Source organism: Cornus florida, unplaced genomic scaffold, assembly GCF_030987335.1.
Source record: "Cornus florida cultivar Cherokee Brave unplaced genomic scaffold, ASM3098733v1 CherokeeBrave_3.0.0_Hap2_Chr10, whole genome shotgun sequence".
Lineage (NCBI taxonomy): Eukaryota > Viridiplantae > Streptophyta > Magnoliopsida > Cornales > Cornaceae > Cornus > Cornus florida.
In genome coordinates, this window is record NW_026775580.1 from 108,068,827 (window position 1) to 108,080,472 (window position 11,646).

The 11,646-nt window shown below is 32.2% G+C and overlaps 1 protein-coding gene across 1 annotated transcript; it reads right to left on the reverse strand.

Annotated features, from left to right (window-relative positions):
- Positions 1–1,169: 1,169 nt before the first annotated feature.
- On the reverse strand, positions 1,170–9,339 carry LOC132276896 (cycloartenol synthase 2-like). The gene is made up of 18 exons (XM_059778536.1): positions 9,142–9,339; positions 8,765–8,953; positions 8,260–8,349; positions 7,759–7,953; positions 7,168–7,252; positions 6,688–6,854; positions 6,001–6,189; positions 5,305–5,418; positions 4,989–5,111; positions 4,757–4,879; positions 4,211–4,309; positions 3,341–3,397; positions 3,192–3,238; positions 2,580–2,723; positions 1,996–2,173; positions 1,646–1,726; positions 1,438–1,521; positions 1,170–1,292 (listed from the first exon to the last, which is right to left on the reverse strand). The coding sequence occupies exons 1-18, from the start codon at positions 9,337–9,339 to the stop codon at positions 1,170–1,172; spliced, it is 2,286 nt and encodes a 761-aa protein (XP_059634519.1).
- Between the last annotated feature and the right edge of the window lie 2,307 nt (positions 9,340–11,646).

Genomic DNA, 11,646 nt, shown 5'->3' on the forward strand with positions numbered 1-11,646 from the left:
AATTTCATATGCAGCTGGGACAGGCAGCATTAAATTGGTTTTGGTTTCTATGGTATTGTGTCACCATCTTCCCATTTTTTTACTGCTCTCTTTAGTTATAATCTTCATCTGTATTTCCCTTTTCCACTCTTCTAAAAATTTTATGCATCCTTCTTACTTGTCAATATTTTTTAGGATGTGAACCCCTTTACCATTCCATATAAGTAGGCTAATTCTATTTCTAGTAGATGGGCTTGTTCCTGATGCAAATAATTAACAGTGTCTCTAGTCAAGACTGAGTCAGTCAACAGTGTCTTGAAAAGTGTCTAGTCAGAGTCTATTAAAGTAGTAATTGTGGTATGTGAAATCTGAAAATGTCCTGGGAACTGCAGAATTTGTCATTAAAGATCTATGGGGATTTTGAAAGTCATTCTTGGGAAAGTAAGTGTCATTAATAGTGTCTTATAAAAGGGACAGCATCTATTATATCTGTTGTATCCAAGTCTTATCAATATGATTTTGAGTTATTTACAGATTATAAACTTCTCTCGAGGCTTTTCCCAAATTTTCCTTTAGAATTCTAGTCTTCAACGGTTATTGGAGTATTTATAGTCTTCCTCACTGAATTAGAAGAATTTTTTTTTTTTTTTTTTGCTTCAAGTGGTGTGAATCAGACACAGCCTTTCCTTCAGATCTATGTCTAGGCAAGGAAGCAACATAAGCAGTCTAGAAGTCCAAAACAAAGAGCTGCCAAATCACAAAGCATGTGGACATCAATTGTGAAACGTACTAAGAAACCTGAATTTGAATTTTGGTCCTACACATATGAGGATTGAGATTCAAGTCTGACAAGTGCCCAAAATGTTTCTGTTTTTGAAATTTCTCAGTTGTCTCTACACCAAATTAATAAATTTTAATTCTGTTAATTTACATTTAGTGGGATGAATTAATAGTGCAAGGAAACCATCCATGAAATTCAGTCATAAACCAGACAATTTTAGAGAACATTCATGACAATGGTTTCTCCATTACTAAGTTGTTGGTAACTATCGTCCAATGCGAGGTTTTGGAAGGGAAAACACCAGTCAGTTTTATTAAGGCAGCTTAGGGCTCTAAATATGCACAACATTATTTTCATTTAATTTTAACTTTTATACAAAAATACACATTTATTAATATAATTTGTACATTTAAAATTTTCTTGAAGGTAGTAGAACATGATTGAGATATTCTCCAAGGGCCCATATGGGGAAGATGTTTCTGTAGGCAGAGTAGCTTATCATACAGCTCTTGTTGAAGACTCCTATTATTTCCTGTCAAGATTATTTTAAAATATAAATAAATAACTTAAAAACCCATAAATTAGTCAAGCTTGTAATCCAACTACTCTCTCTACACACACACTGACACACACATATTTACATAGATATAGATATATCTCCCCATTATATAAGTTACCTGCTGTGGGAAGTCTCCATTTTCCATTTGGGAATTAATCAACACCTTCGCAGCACGATGCAATGGGTTTGGATCTCTCAGGGCCTATTCCATTTTTAATATAAAAATATCATAAGAATGACTATCCAATTGGTTTTCCGTAATTTTTTGCAGCTACGTTTTAATCAAATCAAATATGATAAAAGCTGAGACTATTTATTAGACCTACCTGCCCAGCTTCAATAAGAGCCAACATTGCCCATCCAGTGTTTACTATATGCGGATTGTTCCCTTCAATATTTGTGTATACCTGTACTTATATATAAGATAGATAAATAAAAGATGAATCTAATAGTTTTTTCAATTAGAATTAAAATAATAATAACAATCAAGAAGGTTCTGATATATTGGAAGTGTAGCAAAAGTTCATTTAAAACTCTTGGGAGTAAATTGGATGTTTAAAAACATTGCTTGGTGCTTGGGTAAGGAATTGTGAATTGGAGGTTATGAGTTCAAAATAGTGGTTCAAAGTGTTATAGAAATTGTTTCAAAAAATAAAATCAACCGTAGAACTCTTACCTTGTTTTGGGATGAAAGGTAGCTTTCTCCCCAGCCTCCAGAGTCGAGCTGTTTGGATAGTAGGAAATCACAAGCTTTTCTGATGCTATAGCTATTTTGATAAGTCATACCACCAGCCACCAACCCTTTTATCCCAAACCATGTCCCATAGGTGTAGCAGACTCCCCAAGACCCGTACCTAATTCAGAACTTAAAACCATATGAGATGTTTTATACCTAATGAATCCATGAGTACTGGAGTTTTACATGAATTTAAGTAACAAAACAGTTTAGTAAGTGCTAATGTGACTGAAATTAGAAGGGTTGCCAAATTTATGGATGTTCTGAGTTGTGCACTTCAGTTTTGTTGGAATATCATAACTTTTCATCTAGAAATTTTTTTTTTTTTTTTTCCCTGGTTCCAAGAATACTTTTTTAAGCATATAATCTTTTGTTTTTATATATGTTTATTTAGATGCCACATTTGGAAGTTGCAAATCTTCGTCATCTAAGTCATTTAATATACTCTTTCCCTCCCTCCTAAGATACTTCAACAATATGTAGTGATAATCAAACTAATCAGTTTATAGAAGAAGAAAACAAACCATGAGCCATCAGGTAGCTGTATGGTCTCAATGAAGTCGAGTGCTTTTGCAATACATGCCTCTATTTCCTTTCTTCGATGTTCTGGATGCAATTTCATGAATAATTTAAGTCCCTGAATTACTGCTGAGGTGCATTCTACATACCTGCAATATAATGTTGTGACTAGTTAAAAGCAGATGAAAACTGAGGACATAAGCATGTGTGTGTGTGTGCACATGCATGATACATGCACTCAATGTTATAAATACCATAGTTTTAGGCAGTAACTGTATTATATGGAAGCAATTTTGTTTTTCTTCTCGTCTTCTTCTTTATTATCAATTTTTTTCTGGTTTCCTAATATGTCTTCTGAAGAAGCATAGAGAACTAATATTTCATTTTGAGAAAAAACTTAATATCGTCTTCCGAAGAAGCATAGAGAGAACTAATATTTCATTTTGAGAAAAAAACTTAATAGCCTTAGATTACACTAAGGTTTTCTTAGCAATTAAAGAATAGCAGAACTTATATTGCTAATGTTAATGTGATGTGATTGATGAAACAATACTGAGATTGTGGCAGTGAATAATGTTATGAACTCTGTTCAGGTAATGGATTCTGAGTGATCTTACTGATAGTCAATCATGACATCTCCAAATAATTCTGCCGGATTGATTATCTGCAAGGGGAACAAGGTGCATGGAGATTTTTATTCCGTACTTGTTTAATGCCTTACAAATAGTCTGTGTGTGTGTGTGTGAGAGAGAGAGAGAGAATTTACCTCCAGCCATGCATAAGATCTTGTGGGCTCATATGATGCAAATCCTCCATTGTTGTTCTGCAATGTAAAAGTTTTAAATCTTTGGTACTAAGAATTGAATTATTACTGTAAAGAAGCATGTTGTGTAGCATGAAACATTTATATTTTCCTTCATTACATTGGTAAAAAGAAAAAAGAAAAAAAAAATGAGTTTAATTAGAAATAGAAACAACTAATTCTTTCAATTAAGGCAACGTAGTATTTGGATTAAATTGGGGCATGAGAGAGGGCCACCTTGCCGAACCAAGTTCTCATAAAAGATTTCCATTGTTTGGTTACGAGAATGAATATGAACTCCGTTAGAATGTGATAGAAAGGAAAAATGGCAGTCCCATAGATCACTTGTCCTTGGACCCCCAAAATAGTGCTTCCCACTACTTACAGGAAGCAAAAAGAACCAAGTTTTGATTAGTAATCTGTAGTCATTAAATTTTATAAATCTGCAGAGAGAACCATAAACTCAGAAGATTATTGATGTCCAGTCTGGAAGGAAGAGTGCTTGCAGTTTTAGATCTAGACTATGATCTAGAAAAATTTTAATTTGTTTTTGGGGGTTTGGTTGTCAAAAATTAAGTAAAATATTTACGAAGTAAAATATTTTATTGAAACCTAACAAAAATAATTTACTCATCAATTTTCGGCAAGTTATTTTACACGCCTAACTCAATAGACTCGACCTCAACCTTGAGCTAGACCTTTGTCAAATACCGAATAATGATAATAATTATCCAGAAAAGGAAAATATTTTTTGAGGAAGATATTTTACGACGAAACAAATGGAGCATCAGCATAGAATTTAATGCATATAGTTAATAAACTTAAAGGTAATACCTGAAGAGTGAGAATAAGATTAACTGCGTCGTGTAGCTGATTTGGTGCTATTGTTTCTCCAGCAATGTTGTCTGGCATTTTCGATAGCAAGAGTGCTGTCTGCAGATGAATTTAGTAGCATCTTGAACAACATGAACACTGGCATGTAAATTAGGTGACAATAGGAGCGAACAATTTTTAGACTTAACGTCAAACTAACTCTCTTAATTCAGTTTTCAGCATTCATGCTTGAGAACACTTTCTTGCCAAAATATGAATGTTTCATATACGTTGTTGGACTTATTCTTTGTTCCCTTAAACATTTAGGACTACTAGTATTCAAACATGGTTCTCAGTGTAACTTTTGCACTCTGTTTCAATGTGATGTGTTGATCTTAGGAGTGCTGTTCTATTGAAAAACAAAGACCTGAAGAGAAAGACATCTGCAAGTTTTGAATCACCCTATTGAAACTCGTGTTCTCTTTTGAAATGGATTAAAGAAAGGGCATGAAGGATCTGCTTCTGTAATAATGTATGTATGACCAAAAAAAGAACCCTAAAGATCACCTTCAAACCTTCTGCAGTGCAATCTGAAACAGGCCAACCATTGTCCGGTGTAGAGAAAGGCCATCCGCCCTTAGAAATGTGTCGGTACCAGGAACTAAGATTGCCATAGCTATCTCTCCTGACCTAAAAACAAAATCCAGATTTAGCAAACAGTTTAAAGTATTTGACTTGATTAGAATGATTTTCTTTTTGCAATTGATGAAAACAGTTCTCCACAATTAAAATGGCATGCCTGTGAGATTTTAATGAACTCATGTGCTCTTTTGAGCATTGAACCATATTCATCAGTAAGGTTGGTTGCAAGTATAGCTTGAACAGCGAAAACAGTGTCCCATAATTGAGATCCATTATAGCCCTGTCATTAAAAAAAAAAAAATTGTTTATATTATGTTAATCAGCTCGTATATATATATATATCTTCCAGTCAAAGTATTGATTTACTTAGCATCCAAAGTCCTTGAATTATTTATAGAAGTAGAACCAATTGGACAAGGTTTGGAAAAGCCAAGTGTGACAAGAAAGATTGGGAAGAATATACAACAGATAACCTGCATCTTCATGCCATCTTCAGCCACCCAAAGATAATCTTTGATCCTTGAGATGTGCAATTTGGATGCCTCTGAATTTGGATCTTCCACCCAACAACAAACCATGTTTAGCACCTGTTTTCATCAGAAAATTTAGCTTAGTGTTAAGTTGTACAACTTCAAAAACTGGAACGAAACATAATATTTAGGCCTCGTTTGATGTTGCTGTTGTTTTCACTTTCACGAAACATAACATTTGACCAACGGACCAGTGGCCTAGCGGTATCAATTTCTTACTGTCCAAAGGGAGGCCAGGGGTTCAAGTCTCAGAAGAGACAAGTGTGTGAGTACCAACTAGGAAAAAAACATTTGAAGCAGAACACTTTTATGAAAAGTGATTTGAGAGCATGTTCACCACAGTTCATTACACACGCACACATTGTGATTCATCCATGTTCATAATTATTGTCAACCTCCAGACCTAGTAGAATCTTTGAGTCTGTTCCGTTCAGTTATTTAAAAACGGTTTCCAAATAACAATAAAATACTTTTTTAATAGATAACCACATTTCCTCAACTTAGTTTTGTAAAGGGAAAAAAAAAAACTAATTTTCACATTGTTCTTTTTCTATTTTCAGAAAAGTGAATCAAACATACCCTTGATTTCTTACATTGAGAAAGAGAGAATTAATGTGTGAGTGAGATAAAAGTACCAACTTTATTGACAGGTCCAAGGCATATGTAGTGTGTGTTTTCATCTTCATAGTGGATTTGCTGCATAACAGTGTCCAGTGCCTTCTGTCTTAGCCTAGAAAAAGGCCATTGCATGAGAAGAGGTTCTACAACCTTATGCAAACCACTCCAGATCATATCTTGTAGCATAGGGTGTGGGTAATACAGATCTTCCTGTAACACAAAATCTCATCATGTCAAAAAAAGTTCCATTATTTTTACTATATATATGTCTTGAACTATGATATCATGTCTGAAAATTTCATAATTCTCCTTGTTTAAAAACTCGTCGGTTAGAAGTTTTATTCTCTCCATCATAGTATTATGAGTAATGATAGGGAGTCCGACAGTCGGACAAATCCAAATGATTTTATATAAGTATTAGCTAATGTTATCATAACGTCATAATATTAATGACATTAGCCTCCACTTACATAAATAGTCAGAATTCCTTGTACCATTATCAACATAGGGTTACAAAATGAGCCAAGCCAACATACGCTTGTGATGAACCCAAAAAAATTTAGGCCAATCTTGACTCAAACTTTTTCCCAACTCATTGAGTGTGGAACATATTATTTTATTATTATTATTATTATTTGTTTACTACTTTCTAATCAGGCAACTTGTAGGCAATTGTTATCAATTTTAAAGTGTGGGAATCAAGGGTACCTTAGAGCATAGGCTTCTGGCCTGGTTCCAGTCAATTTGATGGTAGGGAAGTGTATAAAGCTCTCTTCTTAATGATAAAACAGTGGCATTCATTGGCCCTACAAACCTCTTCCCATATAAATATGACATTGGCAGGTATACCATCCGTGAGTGACACCACATTCGTCCTGTATCATTGGTAATATATATATATGCGTGTGTTATGTATGGAAATAGCATATATTCAAAAAGAAATATTTAGCTTATGTACATTCATGATTCATGTATTAAACATATTTGCATAAGAACTTGTAATTTATGGATAAAATCTGTGTGTATAATTTCATCTGTCCCCAGTTTTCTCTTCCTATAATCTAATCTAACACAGAGACAAATATATATATATATATATATATGAGGGTTGGTGGATCCCATAATTTTAGAGGAAATTTTGCATAGAAATTAAAATTTACAACAAAAAGAAAAAAGAAAATGTAGAACCTGGGTGTATAGGAAGAATGTACGGGACGAGCCATGTCTCCGGGGGTAGCGGATTGTTGCCACTCCACTCGTATGCACCGAGTACCTAACAAATTGTTTACAAGTAGACATTTTATTTCCTCTTACATCTACATAAGGTGATCTCTTTTCTTTTTTTAATTTTTTGGTAAACTTCATGAGATGATAGTTTTCATGATAACACATATTCATTACCATGATTATAGTAGTTGTCATGAGATGAGACGATGACAGTGATAATTATTGATCTATATTAAAAAAATATAAAACTTGTTACACTACCATGAGAGATTATAAATAATTATCGCAATACTCAAAAAATTATGGGTGATGATGTGTTACAGTTTTTTTGTCGCAATAAATAATAGTGTTATTCTCCGAAAAATAAATAATAGTGTTAAAAAAGATTGAGAGAGAGAGCTCTTAAATCAGATTTGGTGTATCATTCATGTTATTTTGGGTAAGTGGCTAAAAGGAGCTTAACCAAAATTTCATTTATTCTGTTTTCAAAAAAAAAAAAAAAAATCATTTATTAGTATGTGGGATTAATACTCTTATAGATATTTTTCTTACAGTGAGCCACAATTTTCCCCATGATGGAATGTAGGTGACTCCACCATGATCAAGAATCCATTTCCTTGATTTGTCCATGGCTCCATCTCCACCGTCCATTCTCTCTCCAAGCAATCTCAGGGCAACATAATTGAGAGCCGTACAGAACATAATGCTGCGCCCTTCTATATGTAATCCCCATCCCCCATCTACGTTCTGCAGTCCAACAAGAAAATAATTTATCAGCACGTTTATTAGTTCTAACAATTTTAAATTTTCTATGCATATGTGCAATTATTTTATAAAATAAAAATAAAACTTTCTATTCATTTTTTTTTATCAATTGATGCCACAATTATTAAAATAAACACTCTAAAACGAGTACTTATTAGATACCATCTATTATAGCAGAATATAGCATTACAATAGTTTATATTATTAACATATATCCCACGAAAACATTTTGAGGTTCAAGTTGGGCTTGGGTCAGCCCGGGCAATTAAATATAAATAAAAGAATTACCTGATGATTATATATGTAACGACGTATCTCAATTTGATGCTCTTGTGGCAAAATTGCATTCACGGCCCCCATCATAGACAAACTGATAATCTACAAAATGAAGGAATGCTTCATAATATGATAATATCATTTTTTTTTTTTTATCAATATTATATATATATATATATATATATATATGTATATCTTCTTTTTGTCACCCCACAGCTTATGTAATATAATAATAGAATGATACTTTGTCATATTAAATTTAAATATAAGAAAATGAAAGTTAAGCGTTTTTTTTTTTCAGACATATTAAATTTAAAAAATGTATACTTGTTATTCTATAATCGTACTACATCAACAGTGAATCCAAATATATTTATAAATTTAAATAATTTGTAATGCATTAGGACTCAAAAGTATCGGTCTCAATCGGACCGGACTCTGAATATCTCCATTCGAAAAGGGGAAGTCGTACTATTGAGATAGAGGCCCATTATTGAAATAAATGGGTGGTTCTTACCAAGCCTGGTAGAAGAAACAAAGGCCCGCCATAATCCCCAGGCCAATGCCCATCCTCAGCTTGGAGAGTTGAGTAGAAACTCAGTGCCTTTTTCAATGTGGTTACCACTTCTTCTTCACTTGCTACTTCTTCATTTCTGATCACTTTCGCCTTTGGTAACTTCCTCTCACATTCATTCTCCTTTGCAAACTACACACATCACAAATAAAAATAGTAATAATTCAAACAACATATATATATATATATATATATATATATATATATATATATGGGCACGTTAATTTGGGTAACGTATTTCTTAAGAAGTATGAAAACAGAAAACAATTTTATTCTAATTATCGAATTAATTCAATTTTTAGAACTATATATGGTCTTACCTGAAGTCTCATTAACAGATCAGAACTATGCTTGACTTTAAACCGGTTCTCATGAAATTCGTCACGAACTTTTTCAACTTGAGCATGTTCTTGAGGTGTTCCGTGATTAGGGTCGAATTCCCAAAATTGTCTACCAATATGATTATTGGTGCTTTTAACCCGAGGATCGTCACCTTCAGATTGTATAAGCTTCCACATTTTTTGTTTTCTTAATTTCTTTCACTTGATGTCTTCCAAAACCTAAAATAATATAAATAAATAAATTAACATCTTGGAAAAGTACCCATCTTGCATCTTCATGATATAATGCTATATCATGATACAACATAATATTAATTAAAAACCATAATTAATATTATTCATGATATCTTAGCAAGCATACATAAATAAAAACAATCATTGGAGTCCAGGCCGAGCTAGGAATTAATTTAAGGGACATTGTATTAAACAGGATAAAATATATTTTTATTAGCTAACGTAGCAACAAGATTATAAATTAATGAATAGAAGTATAGTGACCGTGCATTATTCAAAATTAATATAGTATTTAATAATTCAAGAAATATTTGCTATAAAATTAATTCGGAAACATAAATACGGACATAGTAACTTTTTATTGCATTATTTTAAAATATGCTATTTACATAGTTTTCTTTTTTTTTTTTTTTTAAAAAAAAAAAAAATCTCATTACAATTGTTAAAAACAAGTGAAGAAAATAAAAAGAAAAATATATGAGATAACTTTGAAGAAAAAAAATAAAAGTTTGATTCAATAAAGATAATGTAAATATTTAAAGAGAAAAAAAAAAAATAAGAAACAAATGATGAAGAAGAAAAGAGGAGTAAGAATGAAAAGAACAGAAAAGAAATAGAGAAATTTTTGAAAAAGGATAATTTTATGGGAGCATTTTATAGATTTTTTTAAATTATATGCCTAAGTTTAAATAATAATAATAATAATAATGGGACCAGCTGGCGGCACGTGTCCCTAGTCCCATGCTGGCTCGTCTGGACCGTCGTGGGATGAAACTATATTAGTATAATTGCTTGCTGCAGGGATTTATTTTCAAAAGAGTGTGACATTTTGATTTACATACATACATACATACATATACATATATATAAAACGGGAGACAACATGAGATCATTCATTACTCCTATGTATCTGTATCTATCAACCACAAACCACTGACATTCCCCAACTGCCATATCGTTAATTTCTTTCATTATACAACTGGTGTTTTTAATTTTCAATCCATTATATGTTTCCTAATTTGATGCACAACCTGTGTCTTGATACGGTATGAATCATATATATGTGTGTGTGTGTGTATGGTATTAGGGCTAGTGGATTTTTCTTCTATCTTTTTATACAATCTTTTACTATTAATGGTTATAATTTAGTGATACTTTTTAACATTCGGAACTTTCAAGTTTGTAGGAGGAACTTGAAGAAAAAATTGATTTCTTACCAATTAGAAGAAAGAAAGGAACCTCTCCTCTTGAAAAAAAGAAGTACATTTCCGTAAGTGGGAAGCAATATGAGGAGAAGGGACGATTGATGTTGTGTTAATTGGATGTGTACTCATACGATCAATAAGAGAATTACCCGAATGATAAGACCAACCTAACTTTAAATATACGTGGGAGTATGAGTTTTTGTCGAAGGTATGAGTTTCTATCTAATGTAATATATATATATATATATATATATATATATATATATATATATGATAATTAGACATGCATGCAAGTGCAACTAATGGAAGAAATGCATAAAATACACATAATGAAAAGGCCTTTGGTAATAATGAACTCCCCAAAGGACTTCAACTAGTAGTAGCAACACAAAAGAAATAACCAAATATATAGACATTTCAAAGAAATAACAAAAGGCATGATAAATTATATAATGATCTCTTCAAAATATTGTCATTATATTTATATATAGCTTCTAATTAATAAGTAAAAAAGAACAGAAGTTGGAATTTTCACGCAGGTGAATATTATTGAGAGCTATGGAAAAACTAATATGTATAAAAATAAAATGTATCTGATGCCCAGAGAGAGAGAGAGCTAACATGCAAGATGTGTACTCTCTGAGGAATGTTGGTTACAATGAGAGAAGTGGTGGCACTTTATATATACTTGCACATCTTATGGTTGCTAGATTATCATTGGCCACCTAATTAATGCACTATTTTATTAAATTTATTCCTTATGAACAATGTCGGTGTCGGTGTCGGTGTCATTGCAGCTAAATATATAATTCCTGCATATATATATATAATTCCTGCATATATATATATATATATATATATATATATATATATATATTATGCATATAATAAGGAACAAACATTTTGTAATGCTACAAGGTGGGGTACTTAAAAATGATTTAATGGCAGAGCCCTTAGAATAATAGGAAAATATGAAAACCAACGGAAAAGAGCCATTCAATATGTCTATCTTTGGTTTGTGTTTTAAAAAATAAATAAATAATGA